Raw genomic sequence first — 15,795 nt, 5'->3', positions numbered from 1 at the left:
CCCTGTGCCATGGATCACACTTCAATATATCAATATCACTTTGCAGGTCAAATATGCACTAAAATGTATAAAACATTCTAATTACGGCCTATGTCCACTTAGAATCAAATGAATGAATGCATGAGGAGAGCAATGAGTTGAAGGGTTATGGAGAACAGACAGGAAAGTGGAGTTGAGTTCAAAATAAGATCAGCCATGATTGTATTAAATGGCGGAGCAGGCTCGAGGGGCTGAATTGCCTACTCCTCCTCCTAATTCTTAACATGCCCATTATGTACCTAATCCTTTGACTACTGTTTTATTTACCTGTCTCAATATCATCTTATGTAACGTGGCATCAAATTTTGTTTAAGAAAGCACCAGATAAACACCTGGGATATTTTTACTGTGTTAAAGATACAACATAAATACAATTTGTCATTGCTAGATCCCAAACAAAGTCTATATTGTTAACTGGATTAGCACACAGGTCAGAGGATGTCCAACAGAAACAAGGATACTGTGTAGAACATCCTGAAACTTGGTTTTCACCATGGAACAAATATGCAAGGACAAAATTATACACGTCATGAAACTAATTACACCTCAGCAACCTTGTCTTGAAGCTGATCTTGACTGTCTTGTTGGAGAAATTATTCAGGTAGATATTTTGGATTTAGAGTGGGATGTCATTGCATTGCTTTTTTCTACACAGATGTTCGAGGAAACAACACATGGTTGGTATTTCTGCCCATTGCTCCCGTGGAGACAACACAAACTGGAATCTCAGTCATAGCAGGAATCACCATTATCCTTGGGCTCGCTTCACTGATGTTACTTGGTCATCTGTTGGGCTTTCACATTTATCTATGTGAGTCAAATGGAGCCCAAACCTTTTCACTTATCATTTCCAAATGTTAGCAAATTTGTTTTTGTGGGGAAGAGCAGAGATTTAAATTTCAGGTTGCTGTGCTGAGTCACCCTTGGGTGAGTACTTGGAAGGCTGGGGGTGGGATGTAATTGGAAGGAAAGGGCACCTATTTTATCCCTGTAAGGTGGGTGGTGTGTTGACCGATTTCTAAGCTGAAGTATCCTGCTTTCAGAGAACTCTGAATTTCAAATCCCACATCTTATTCATTGGCACAGGGTTTTGAAGGAGTGTGTGGGTGAGATAGAGTGGCCTAGTGACTGTGTTCTACTTAAGAAGGGAAGGCTGGCTGAAAGATTTCCAAATAATGCTCATCTAGACCTCACCTGCATCAGCCACTAAAACCTTTCTCCAAAGTTTTCTTCTTTCCGGAGTCAATTATCCCCATTCTTAACCCTCTATAAACTCTACATTGTACAAAATCTTCCTCCTCCTGATTTCCCTCCAAAGCATTAATCACCATTGGCAAAATATCTTAGGATTTTTTAAAAGTATATTAGAGGACCTTGGATAAGGTTGGTACAGGAAAATTGCTTCCTCTCATTAGGGATGAAGAACAAATGAAAATAATTTTCAAGTTAGAGCCAACCCAATCAGGAGGAAAATCAGAGAGAGAAACAGAGGTTGCTGGAAAATCTCAGTAGGTCTTGCAGCATCTGTGAAAAGAAACCAGGGTCAATGTTTTGGATCTGGTGACCCTTCCTCTGAACAGAAAGTGTGTTTTCAGATTTGGATAGCAGAAAGCTGGGATATGTTCTGCCAAAAGGCTGTGGAAATTAGATTAATTGGGAAGTCTTCTTATGTTGAAGAACCTTTTATGAACTCAAGAGTACGTGAGCTGAATTTCATTCCTGTACTTTTCCAGTGTTCAACAAGTTAAGTACGTATGAATATGTTGTGCGGGAGCGTCACAAGCAGGATGTCCGAGGCCAAGGAAGTGATGTCGAGTCTGCCCAGAATGCATCTGCTAGGATGACTGCTCTTCAGGTAGAGTATGATAGAGGCAATGAGAAAGTCATGGGTTCAGGTCCCATTCCTGCCTTGATCATCTCTAGGCTGGCAGTGCTGCATTGTCGGTACATCTGTGGTTTGCGTGAGTCATTAAACCAGGGCTTCAACTGTACACTCAGGTGAATATGAATGATCCAGGTCATATTTTAAAGAAGTGGAGGAATAAACTAGATAACCCAGTCATTGAAAGCAAACAATTAGGAAGACAAATTGTGTGTTGTTTTTATTGAAAGAGGATTTAAGTACACGAGCAAGGAAGTCTTACTGCAGCTTTGTTGAGACCGCATCGAGAATATTGTGTGCAGTTTTGCCCTCCTTACCTAAGAAATGATATACTTGCCATAGTGAGAGTGCAGTGAAGGCTTGCCAGACTGATTCCTGAGATGGCAGGTTTGCCCTGCTTGGAGGGATTAGACTTTTAATGTTATGGATTGATATTAAGTTATCCCAAAGCAATGTTTTTGAGCAATAAGACTGCACTAATGCTGCATTTTGAGTTGTGCTTGCTTTTAGGTAATTTTTGGGTCTGTAGATTGTGAAAAGAGCTTTTAGTAGGCTGATGTACTCTTCCTTTGGGAGATCAAGGAGATTTTGAATGTTCCTAAGAAACTATTTCTGCAGGAAGTGTGTTTTGTTGTGAATCCTATTGGACAGCATGGATCAGTTGGATCAATGGTTAGAGGCAATGAGGAGTTTATAAGAGCAAGGGGTGGGATGGATGGCAATTTCAGGAAGGTAGAGACATAACAGATACAGTCATTGAGCTGGTTGACTGCTTGGAATGGTGGGAGAGGTAGGCATGTCATGCAGAAGTCTTCTGTGGCTATCCCCATCTCATCTGTTTTGGATACCATAGGGAGGTAGGATCTCTCAAGGGAGTATACAACTGACAGGCAGGTTTCTGGTTCTCCTGTAATGAGAGGAATGTCAAGTTCCAAGTAATAGGGGACTCTCTAGTCTGGAGCACAGACAGACATTTCTGCAATCGTTAGCAAGACATCAGGATGGTGGGTTGCCTCCCTGATGTCAGAGCTGAAAATGTGTTGCTGGAAAAGCGCAGCAGGTCAGGCAGTATCCAAGGAACAGGAGAATCGACGTTTCGGGCATAAGCCCTAGAAGGGCTTACGCCCGAAACGTCGATTCTCCTGTTCCTTGGATGCTGCCTGACCTGCTGCGTTTTTCCAGCAACACATTTTCAGCTCTGATCTCCAGCGTCTGCAGTCCTCACTTTCTCCTCCCTGATGTCAGAGTCAAGGATATCTCAGAGGGGGTACAGAATACTCTGAAAGGGGAGAGGGACCAGCAGGAGGTCGTGTACATTGGTACCAATGACCTAGATAGGGAAAGGGATGACATTCTGCAGACAGAATGTAAGAAACTAAGCAGGAGGTTAAACGTAGGTCAGGACTTCTACCAATGTCGCGTACTGGTGAGAATAGGAATAGGAGGTTACAGCAGATGAATGCGTGGCTGAGGAACTGGTGTAGGGGGCAAAAATTCACCTTTTTTGGATCATTGGGGTCTCTTCAGTGGTAAAAATAACCTGTACTAGAGGGTGGGTTCCACCTGCATTGAAAGGGGACTCCAAACTCCTTGTGGGGAAGTCTGCTAGTGCTACTCAGGATTCTCTAAACTAGTAAAGGGGGTGGGGGTGGGAATCAAAGTGGTAGTGAGAAAAGAGAAAAGGCTGAGGTTGGTACAGTAGGTAAGGGGAGCAAATCTAATAGTCAAAGCAAATAAGAGCTTGGCAGAGAATGAAGTAAGAATGATAAATTAAACAACATTTATTTCAATACAAGAGGCCTGACAGGTACGGCAGATGAACTTAGGGCATGGTCGGGCATATGGGACTAAGATTCATAGCAATTACAGAAATGTGGCTCACGGATGAACAGGACTTGCAGCTTAATGTTCCAGGGTATAGATGCCAGAGGAATGATGGACAGGGATGCAAGTGAAGAGGGGGAGTGGCCTTTTTAGTTAAAGAGAACATTATGCCGTCCTTAGGGAGGATATTCCTGGGAGATTGTCCAGCCAAGTTGTATGCATGTAACTTAAAAATAAGAAAGGGATGATCAGCTTGTTGGGATTGTATTATAGGATACCCAATAGTCAATGAAAAATTGAGAAGCAAATATATAAGCAAATTTCAGATATCTAAGAAAAATAGAGTTGTTACGGTAGGAGAGTTTAACTTTCCAAACATAGACTGGGACTGCCGTAGCGTTAAGGGCTTAGAGGGAACAATCTGTTATATTGAATAAGAAAATGTTCTTGTACACATATGTGGATGTACCTGCTAGAGAAGGGACAATACTTGATCTGATGGGAAATAAGGCAGGGCAAGTAACTGAGGTGTCAGTGGGTTCAGTTTGTGGCAACTGATTGTAATTCTATTTGTTTTAAAATAGTTATGGAAAAGAATAGAACTGATCAAAAGTTAAAGTTCTAAATTGGAGGAAGGCCAATTTTGGTAGTGTTAGACAGGAACTTTCAAAATTTGATCGGGGGAAGCCGATAATACAATCCCAACAGGTAAATGGGCGGTTAGGAAGTAGGAGGCCTTTACGTATGAGATAACAAGAGTTTAGAGACAGTATGTTCCTGTTAGAGTGAAGGGCATGTTTGGTAGGTGTACGGAATGCTAGATAACTAGAGAAACTGAGATTCTGGTCAAGAAAGAGAAAGAAGCGTTTCTCAGGTCTGGACAGCTGGAATTGAGTCAATCTGTAGAGGAGTATAAAGGCAGTCAGTGTATATTTAAGATGAAACTCAGGATGGCTAAAAGGTGGCATGAGATAACTTTGGCAAATACAGTTAAGGAGAATCCAAAGATGTTCGATAAGGACAAAAATATCACTAGGGGGAGAATAGGGCCCCTTAAAGATCAGAGCTGAAAATGTGTTGCTGGAACAGCGCAGTAGGTCAGGCAGCATCCAGGGAACAGGAGAATCGACGTTTCGGGCATAAGCCCTTCTTCAGGAAGCCCTTATGCCCGAAACGTCGATTCTTCTGTTCCCTGGATGCTGCCTGACCTGCTGCGCTGTTCCAGCAACACATTTTCAGCTCTGATCTCCAGCATCTGCAGACCTCACTTTCTCCCCTTAAAGATCAACAAGGCTGTCTATGTGTGGAACCACAGAAAATAGATGAGATAGTAAACATCAGTTTTGCATCAGTTTTAACTGTGGAGAAGGACATGGAAGCTAGGGAAATAAATAGTGATATCTTGAAAAGTGTCCATATTATAGAAGAGGAAGTGCTGGAGGTCTTAAAATGCATGAAGGTAGTTAAGTCCCCAGGACCTGATCAGGTGTTCTCCAGAACTTTATGGAAAGCTAGGGAAGTGATTGGTGGGCACCTTGCTGAGATATCTGTATCATTGACAGCTAGAAGACTGGAGGTTGGTTAATGTAGTGCCATTATTAAGCAATGCTGTAAAGAAAAGCTAGGGAACTATAGACTGGTGAGCCTTACGTCAGTGGTGGGTAAGTTGTTGGAGAGGATTCTAAGGGACAGGGCTTACATGAATTTGGAAAGGCAAGGACTGATTAGGGATAGTCAGTATGGCTTTGTGTGTGGGGAATCGTGTCTCACAAACTTGATTGAGATTTTGGAAGAGGTAACAAAGAAGATTGATGAAAGCAGTGCAGTGGACATTGCCCATGTGGACTTCAATAAAGCATTGACCAAGGTTCCATGTGACATACTGGTTAGTAAGGTTATAGCACATGGAATGCAGGGGAGCTAACTAATTGGATACAAACTTGGCTTGAAGGTAGGAAACAGAAGGTGATGGTGCAGGGATGCTTTTCAGACTGGAGGCCTGTGACCAGTGGTGTGCCACAAGGATCAGTGCTGGTCTACTGCTTTTCGCATATGTATAGGAGATTTAGGTGTGAATTTAGGAGGTATGGTTAGCAAATTTGCAGATGACACCAAAATAGGTGATGTAATGGACAGCAAAGTAGATTATCTCAGAGTACAATTGATCAGATGGGCAAATGGGCTGAGGAGTGGTAAATGGAACTTCGTAGCATCATTGAATCCCTCTAGTGTGGAAACAGGCCATTTGGCCTAGCAAGTCCACACCGACCTTCCGAGGAGTAACCAAGCCAGATCCATTCTCTTACACTATTAGGTTACATTTACCCCAAACCTAAACATCCCTGAACAATATGGGCAAATTAACATGACCAAATCACCTAATCTGCTCATCTTTGGATTGTGGGAGGAAACCAGAGCACCCGCAGGAAACCCACGCAGACAAGGGGAGAATGTGCAAACTCCACATAGACAGTCACCTGATGTTGGAATCAAACCTGGGTCCCTGGCACTGTCGAGGCAGCAGTGCTAACCACTGAGCCACCATGACACCCTGAATTATTTAATTTAGGTAAATACATTTTGGTAAGGCACACCAGGGCATGACTGGGGAATGTTGCTGAACAAAGAGATTTAGAAATGCAGGTACATCGTTCCTCAAAAGTAGAGTTGCAGGTAGACAGGACGGTGGAGAAGGCAATTTGCACGCTTACATTCATTGGTCAATACTTTGAGTATAGGAGTTGGGAGGTCATGTTGCATCTGTATGGGACAATGTTAAGGCCACTTTGGGAATACTGCATACAATTCTGGTTACTCTTCTACAGGAAGGATGTTGTGAACCTAGAAAGAGTGCAAGAGGAATTTACAAGGATGTTGCTGGGACTGGACAGTTTGAGCTATAGGCAGAGGCTGAATAGGCTGCGGCTTTTGTTTTTCCTGGAGCATCTAAGGCTGAGGGTTGACACTGTAAAGGTTTATAAAATCATGAGGGGCATGGATAAAGTGAATAGCCAAGGTCTTTTCCAAGGGTAGGGTAGTCCAAAACTAGAGGGAATAGATTTAAGGTAAGAGGGGGAAGATTTAAAAGGGACCTGTGGAGTAACTTTTTCAAGCGGAGGGTGGTACATGTCTGGAATGAGCTACCAGAAGAAGAGGTGGAGGCTGATACCATTACAAGATTTAAAAAACATCTGAATGGGTATATGAATGGGAAAGGTTTAGAGGGACATGGGCCAAATGTTGGCAAATGGGTCTAGGTCAGATTGCTATGTCTGGTCAGCACAGATGAGTTGGACTGAAGGGTCTGTTTCTGTGCTGTATGACACTATGACTTATCCCATACTCAATGGAATTTAGAAGGTTAAGAGAGGATCTCACTGAAATTAAAATAAAATGTATGGTTGGGTGCAGTGTTGATGTTTCCCTTGGCCAAGGTGTGGATAATATGGGGTCACAGTCCCAAGTATGCAGTTGGCTATTTTGATCTGTGCTGAGGAGACATTTCTTTGCCCAGGGAGTGGGCAACCTGTGAAATTCGCTACAACAGAAGGCTGTGAAGGCCAAATCACTGAATATATTTAATGAAATAAAAATATTTATAGAAGCTAGAGATCTCAAGGTATATGGGGAGAGAATGTAAAATTGAGATAGAAGAACAGTTATGATCAACATGAATGACGGAACGGGCTTGTTGGGCTGAATGACCTTCTTCTGCTACTATTTTCTGCTTCTGAAAATGGGTACTACTGATTAACTCCCACCTTTCAATGTAATGCAAGCAGTGGGCCAAGTTTATGTTGACTGCTCATTTGAATCATTGCTCCCTGAGGCCAGTGTTAATCATACTATTCATTGACTACATGCTGTTAGCTTACTAGAGGTCAAGGTCATTCTTTTACTCATTAATTGAATTTGAACATTACTGGCAAGGTCAGCCTTTGTTACCCAGCAACTGTAGAGGACTGAGATGAGTATTTTGATGGAATAGTCTTGGGAAGAACACAAATGGCTAAATACAACAAAATATGTAATACATTAAGAAGCCTCCAGGAAATTCAGAATCAGGGCCAGGGAACTCGACTTGTATCAGTTTGGCACAGTGTTTGCATCAGGTTTGGAGCCCACATTGAGGCAACTTCTAGCATGGAAGTGGTGACAGTTCCAGTCACACAGTTGTGGAACCAACCAGATATGACATCAAATGGAACTCGGGGTGTGGCAGTGTGGAAGTTGGGCATATGGGGTGTTCAGGGGAAGGAGTGATGATGAATGTGAGTTGTAAATTGGAGAGGTGGAGTGATGGGATAGGGGTGTGGAGGTTATCAAATCCGGGAGGATTTGGAATTGGACTGGAGAGTTGTTGTGTCGAAACGCAGGGTGTCAGATCCAGGGGATCAGGTCAAGGTGTCGGGTTCATGGTGAAATGGCAGGAAAGTGAAGTTTAAGATTCTCAGGTCAGCCTTGATCTCATCTAGTAACGGGACAACCTTGATAGGCTGAATAGCCTACCTCCTCTTCTATATCTTAATATTAGGACAATAGGGTGGAAGTGATGGGAATTAGGGTCTGGGAAGGTGTGAGTTACCCATAGATTGTGGGAGATGGTCGGTGTTGAGTCGGGGCATTAAAATTAAAAGTTACTCACGAGTTAGAGGAGGTTTTAATCTTTCTTGGCTCACTGTTCAGGCAAGTGATTTCAAACAATCCAAACATTTTGACTCAAGATTCTGAGTTGGGGACATTTTCAGAAGATTCCAGATGCTGAATAATTTCCCATCAGAAGTCTAAATTTTCCAAGCAGTTCCCTCAATGTCAACTACCCTGAAACTTCCTCGTGATCCCAAAGTGCAAATCCCATCTATGCTACTGAAATGACTGTCTTACCATTGGATAATCATGTTTGCTTTCTCAATATCTTAGCGTAATAGAGCACAAGTGTGATATTTCCTCTTGGGAATGCAGTATTCATGCTCCTGTCGCTGCCTCTCTGCAAATGCCTTTGCTGTTGCCAATAGGCAGTCAGCTAAAAGTCATATCAGGAGGGGACAGATTGGCCTCTCCACCCAGAGTTGCTCGAGGTCATCCTCCAAGGTAGTCTCCATCACTGAAAGTCAGCATCCTTCCACCAGCTATATCCTTTGTCCATCTCTTCTTCCTTCACCTTCCTCCCTCTTCGTGTTGCTGTCAAGAAGACCTTCACAGCTGCCTTTCCCACTGAACCAAAGATTTTTAGGACATCAGTACGCACATAAATGGAATCTTGTTTTGCCTCCTTTGCAGCTAAAGGATCAACTTATGCTGCACTTGCATTGCAACATTTCCACAGATATGAATCTGTAGGAAGGTGGAAAATAGTTCCTCCTCCAGCAAGGAGTAACATTTAAGAATACTTTCTCCCCATGTTTGTAGAGTACACCCTCCCAGTTGGCAATTCTATGTTTATAATTATGAGTACAGAAAAGATTAAATATCCCTTAAAACCTACATCTTCAGCCAAGCTATTGTAATACTTCCTTAACACCAGATTATAATACCACAGATATTGGAAATTTGACTGAAAAACACAAAATGCTAGCAATACTTAGCAGATCTGGTAACATCTGATAGCAAGCAGAGGGTGGTCACTTTTCGGGTTGATTAACTTTTGTCAGTGTTCTGACAAAGAATCGTTAAGCTGAACGTTAACATGCTTCACCGCTCCACAGATGCTGCCAGGTCTGCTGAGAATTTCCATCACTTTCTGGTTTCAGGTCTATCATTTCCTTACACAGCTTTGTTTGGCAATACTTGGGATGACTTATTACATTAATGACACTATATAAGTGCAAGTTGTTATTATAGGAGAGAGTAAACATGCATCTAGCCACTTCTGATAGCTGTACACCATCAGCACTAGTACCTGCAGGTAAACAGCATGTTCTACATTTCGAAAGTGGTTTGGCCATCTCTGAACCTCCCCAATATCCAGGAATTCTCTGGCTAGAAATTATGCTGTGTTCTCGTTCACAATGATTTGTGCTTGAACCACCTGGGATCCTTTTATAGATTCATGTCTCCGATTTGATATCATGTGGGGAGGCATGACCAGTAGACATTTAACTCAATTTAGATGAACAATAAACATGTTTATAAAACATGACTTAGTAACTAGTAGAATTTCAGTTGAGGCACAGGATTTCCTGTTGAGACAATAAGGCTCAAGTTAAGATTACGTACGTATTACTATTTCAGCTCCATACAGTTAACACTAAGAACAAACGTTGAAGCACTGTTCGCTCTCAATGAACATCTGTAGAACTCGTTAGACCTGGTTCGCTCCTTCCAGGAACAGTCTTGTCCATCTTGATGGCCAAAGCTTTCCCCAGACAGTCAGTTAACCCTTTCAGGTACTATTACCCAGGAACAGCAACAGAAATTGCTGGAAAAGCTCAGCAGGTCCAGCAGCATCTGGGGAGAGCAATCAGAGTTAACGTTTCAGTTCGACTGACGCTTCCTGTGGTTGTTACTGGTACTTGAAATTACCGCCTGAGTGTAACTAGAAAGAAGAACAAAGTTGCATTTTTACGTAGCTTTGAACATCAGGATTACCATAGAATTATTTTGGAAGGGTAATCACTTTTATTTTGTAAGTTTGTGCACCAACTTTGCACACAATAAGCCCCCCCAAATGGCAATAAGATAAATGGCCAAATCATCTCATTTTGGTAAAGCCATTCGAAGGATGTTATTGGCTAGGACACAGGGAAGAAATCCCTCAGCTTTTGTTGAGTATTATAATGGGATCTTTTACATACATTAACATTGCCTCTGTTTCAAGTATCGTCCAATATAGATGACATCTGTAGTAGTGGAGCCTCAGTATGTCACTAGGAGTTAAAATATGTATACTCCTGATGAAGGGCTTATGCCTGAAACATCGACTCTCCTGCTCCTTGGATGCTGCCTGACCTGCTGTGCTTTTCCAGCGCCACACTTGTTGACATTGACCCCCAGCATCTGCAGTCCTCACTTTCTCCATGCCACTGGGAGTGTCAATCTGGATTGTACTTACAATGAGCCAGATTCTGGGCAGGTGGAATCTTGTTTCCTTACAGAGCTGACCTTAATGGAAATTGATGTGTGATATAAACTGCCGTCTCCTTACTGCTGAAAGCATGTAGTGAAGGCTTGAGTGATGGAATCTCCTATGAGTTGATTGGTGAGGCTTGCTAATTGTGGGTTTACTGATGGGAGAAGAGTCCTATCTTAGCTGCACAAATCACTCTGAAAGCCAGATGAGGCAGATAGATGAGTTGAAATGTGTGACAAATGTTAGACATTGAGTTCTTACAAACTCATAGATACAATTTTATTTAAAATGACATGACAGGTGCTGTGATCCAAGTTGATGTTCTGGACAAGTCTTATTCCAGACAGGATCCTGGCTTAATGGATAATGATTTTACTTGTTTTACTTTCAAAGAAGTGGCATCTCACTGAAACATAAGCTCACAATTCTGCAGGCTTCACTTTAATAACAATACAGAAGTTTAATACAAACAGAATGAAGATAAAATAGCATGATCCAAACTAGCTGCTTAAAGATTTTTAATGCACAGTAAAATCATGACTCCATTAATCCAAAAACACTCCCTTAAAAAATGAAACAGACAGCATTTGTACAGTACTGGTTAGACCACACTCGGAATATTGTGTTCAGTTCTGGTCACTTCATTATAAGAAAGATGTGGAAGCTTCAGAGAGGGTGCACAGGAGATTTACCAGGATGCTGCCTGGACTGGAGGGCATGTCTTATGAAGAAAAGTTGAGAGAACAAAGGCTTTCTCATTGGAGCTAAGAAAGGTGAGAGATGATTTGATAGAAATGTACAAGATGTTGAGAGGCACAGATAGAGTGGCAGAAATGCCTATCATGAGTGAGCATAATTTTAAGATAATTGGAGGAAGATTTAGGGGAGATGTTGAAGGTAGGTTCTTTACTCAGAGAAAGGTGAGAATGTGGAATGCACTGCCAGCAGTGGTAGTAGAGTCAGATACATTAGGGATGTTTAAGCGACTCTTGGGTAGGCACATGGAAGTTAATACAATGAATGGTAAGTAGATTAGTCTATCTTAGAGTAGGATAGAAGGCCGGCACAACATCGAGGAGCGAAAGGCCTGTACTGTGCTGTACTATTCTATGTTCTGTGTTAAAGAGGTACCTGAGTTCTGAGATGGCTGTGGAATGTGGAGAGAAAAGAGGAGAATCAGGATGAGATTCAGGGAATAGGGCTAAGACTAATCAAGCCTCTACCAAAAGTGGAGAAAAAGAAAGTGAATGAACTAAGTACTGGAGAACATGGGTTTGAGTATCTTGCAGGAGAAAATTAGAAGGAGGATGACAGTAAGATTAGATTAGATTAGATTACTTTACAGTGTGGAAACAGGCCCTTCGGCCCAACAAGTCCACACCGACCCGCCGAAGCGCAAACCACCCATACCCCTACATTTACCCCTTACCTAACATTACGGACAATTTAACATGGCCAATTCACCTAACCTGCACATCTTTGTGACTGTGGGAGGAAACCGGAGCTCCCGGAGGAAACCCACGCAGACACGGGGAGAATGTGCAAACTCCACACAGTCAGTCGCCTGAGGCGGCAATTGAACCCGGGTCTCTGGCGCTGCGAGGCAGCAGTGCTAACCACTGTGCCACCGTGCCGCCCCTAAGATATGGAGGATTCTGAAATGACTGGGTTGTGGAAGGGAAGGATGTTGTAAATAATTCAAAACAAATCGCTGCTAGAGTCTGCTAACCTTTTGGCTATAATTTGAAATGTCTTCTTTCTATTGCTACCATTCACTCATTCCTGTATTGTCATTTCAGGGTCTGCCTGTAGCAAAGTCACAGGGAGAAGCAGAACTTGCTGCATCCTCCAGATCAAGGTAAGGTGTTCAAAAACAGTGTACCTCAACATTTCTCCTGTGGTGTGCAGTTAATTTGTTTAAGTGTGCAAACACATAACATTTTGCTTTGCATGGAAAATGGAGAAATTGCACACAGCTACACAGCTTCTAAGGAATGTCGGGCAAGAAAACAAATGTAGATGCTGCCAGACCTACTGAGTTTTCCCACCAATTTCTGTTTATGTTTATGATTTTCAGCATCTGCAGTTCTTGGTTTTTTCTTATGTGTTATCACGGGGTGGCACAGTGGCTCAGTGCTTAGCACTGCTGCCTCACAGTGCCAGGGACCCAGGTTCAATTCCTCTCCTCGGGCAACTATCTGTGTGGACTTTGCACATTCTCCCTGTGTCTGCATGGGTTTCCTCCAGGTACTCCGGTTTCCTCCCACAGTCCAAAGATGTGCATTGTGAATTGGCCATGCTAAATTGCCCGTAGTCTTAGATGCATTTTCTTTCTTCAAAGGGTCGGTGTGAACTTGTTGGGCCGATGGGCCTGTTTCCACACTGTAGGGAATCTAATCTAATCAGTAGTTGCTTCGTGGCTCTTAATTTTCACATAAAATGTTTGCCACTCTTGTATCAGAAATGTTTGAATTATAAGGTCCCCCATATATAAGGCACAATCAGTTTCCGATGCTCATTATCTGTTAGTCTCAGATTAATTGTGCCCAGCATTGGAAAAATATATTATAAGTTACGAGCTGCTTAATGAGATGCAATGTTCTTAAACTTGTCTGAATTAGATTTACTGAAACCTTTAATATGTATGTGCAAACCAAGAGAAACTGCTGTTAAAAGTGTAATAAAATATCACATGTGACATGGTCGAGCATTGAGATAGTTGAGACAAAGGAAAGATATAGAAGCCAACAGAAGACAGATGCTGTAAGATAGAATAATCGTGATCAGTGGGAGAATCAGAAGCCAAATGAACAAGGGATAATCTAGTCAATTTTCCTCAGTATTCAACACCATTACCACTTACCCTCCTCTCTATAATTATTAAAACTCTAGGGTTCATAGTGGTCCAGAAACTGAAGTGGACTAGCTGCATACAATCTGTGGCTATTGTCAACATTTAGGGACTAGATGTTCTGTGACGTGTAATTCCTATCCTGAATTCTGTAAGCCTTCCTAACACTTATAAGGGACAAGGAGTAATGATAGAATACACTTCACTCGTCTGTGTGAGGAAAGCTCCAACGACACTCAAGAAGCTTCACAATATCTAGATCAAAGCAATTTTTATGTTCAGCATTCCATCCTCCTTCTTAAACATTCACTCCTGCCACCACTGGTGCGAAACAGCTGTCATATGTACCAACTAGAAGATGCACTCCAGTGCCAGACTGACTGAGAGCAATTGACTCTTTACAGCCCCTGAAGTAGCCTAGAAAGACTCTCAACTTTATCAAAACTGCATGGGGGAAACAATAAATATCAGCCTCTCCAGCAACACCCACATTTTCAGAATGAATTTTTAAAAGGTTTGTGGATTTATACCTTAATATTGTGGGCAGCACGGTGGCACATTGGTTAGCACTGCTGCCTCACAGCGCCAGAGACCTGAGTTCAATTCCCGCCTCAGGCGACTGACTGTGTGGAGTTTGCACATTCTCCCCGTGTCTGCGTGGGTTTCCTCCCACAGTCCAAAAATGTGCAAGTTAGGTAAATTGGCCATGCTAAATTGCCCGTAGTGTTAGGTGTAGGGGAATTGGTCTGGGTGGGTGCACTTCGGCGGGTCAGTGTGGACTTGTTGGGCCGAAGGGCCTGTTTCCACACTAAGTAATCAAAAAAAAAATTCTTTAAGGCACCTAAGGGGATACTTGTGAGTCAACAGTTGGCTATGTCCATTACAATTTCCCATAAGAGCATTTTTGTTCAATGAATGGAGCAACTCAATATTAAAAACAAACCCTCTAGACTCTGTCAGTGCCGTGCAATAACTTGTCCATATGTCCGATTAGGTACAATCAGGGCAAGCGGTCAGCTTTCTACAACACAAATGTAACAATTGCATGAAGCAGTGGGACACAAGTTCTGATTCTTGGACACTGAGAGATCTCAGTCTTCCCTGGATCAACATGAATACCCATGGTACTTGGTTTAAAACATAGTGTTGGCAGTAGACTTAGGAGAGGTTGAGGCTCAGTTCCTTAATGGGGAGATAAATAAAGAAAATAGAATCCTTGCCAGGTTTTAAGTTTATTTTATCTCCTACATGAGCATTTATTTAAACACTTTGTGCATGAGTTTGGATTTTGCCAGCAGCACAAGTTCACTGCAAGTACATTCCTCGGAATGGCAAAAGCATGTCCTTTAGGTTTATTTTCCAGATCTGTTTTTCATGACTGCTTTACAATACGCTACCATATGTTGTGATATATGCTGTTTCTCTTTGTACAACTTCATCAATATAAAATGATTCATTCTGGTCTCTGGATTTATGCCTGTATTACCATGTAGTTGGCTATCAGGAGGGCTGCACATTTGATCTATCTTCCTAACTTTCCATTTCTCTGTTATCAGTGTAACTCAATACCTCTCCCTTATACCCAGCAGCTGAGAAGTAAAGGTGCAGAATTACAGACACTGAATTGGTGATGCTGGGCTGGAATTATTTTTAAACCATAAAGAAATCTACCCATCAAGAGACTGTTATAGAAAGCAAGGAGTGTCATTTGTCAATGGATGCAGCATCTCAAGTGGCCTGTATATTTGTAACTAGTTTCCTTTTATACCACTAACAGATAATGCTTTGGTATAATAGTGTCCCCTAATGTAAGTCAACTGAATTACATATTGGAGATTGTAAAATGTAGTTTCTGTAGATTTTGTTTTGTGCCATTTTATTGTGGATCTCTCTTGACAGTCAGCGGAAGGTTGTGAAATTCCATGTTTTGTGCGGTAGGCACATATTTTAACGCAAACCTCATACATGCAATTTAATGATAAACACCTCAGCATAATTGTTTCCTTTCATGAAAATTTGACTCAAACCCACCGTTGTTGGAGAAAAAGAGTAATGTAGTTTCAAGATAAACAGAGACTTGCATAATAACTTCTAGCTTCAATTACATGTTTCCTCGCTTGGGGAGGAGTG

The 15,795-nt window shown here is 42.1% G+C and overlaps 1 protein-coding gene across 3 annotated transcripts in view; it reads left to right on the top strand.

The window, feature by feature from the left end:
• Positions 1–15,795, top strand: part of zdhhc11 (zDHHC palmitoyltransferase 11) — a 148,941-nt gene that overhangs the window by 120,162 nt on the left and 12,984 nt on the right. For all 3 annotated transcript variants that reach the window (XM_043719342.2, XM_043719340.2, XM_043719341.2), the window contains 3 exons: positions 695–850; positions 1,773–1,894; positions 12,614–12,672. In XM_043719342.2, the coding sequence (XP_043575277.1) occupies positions 695–850; positions 1,773–1,894; positions 12,614–12,672 (337 nt within the window). The remainder of the gene's footprint in view (positions 1–694; positions 851–1,772; positions 1,895–12,613; positions 12,673–15,795) is intronic.

This window comes from Chiloscyllium plagiosum, unplaced genomic scaffold, assembly GCF_037043375.1.
Source record: "Chiloscyllium plagiosum isolate Xiang-an unplaced genomic scaffold, Cpla_swu_hap1 HiC_scaffold_34, whole genome shotgun sequence".
NCBI lineage: Eukaryota > Metazoa > Chordata > Chondrichthyes > Orectolobiformes > Hemiscylliidae > Chiloscyllium > Chiloscyllium plagiosum.
This window is presented reverse-complemented; position numbering and strand designations above follow the sequence as displayed.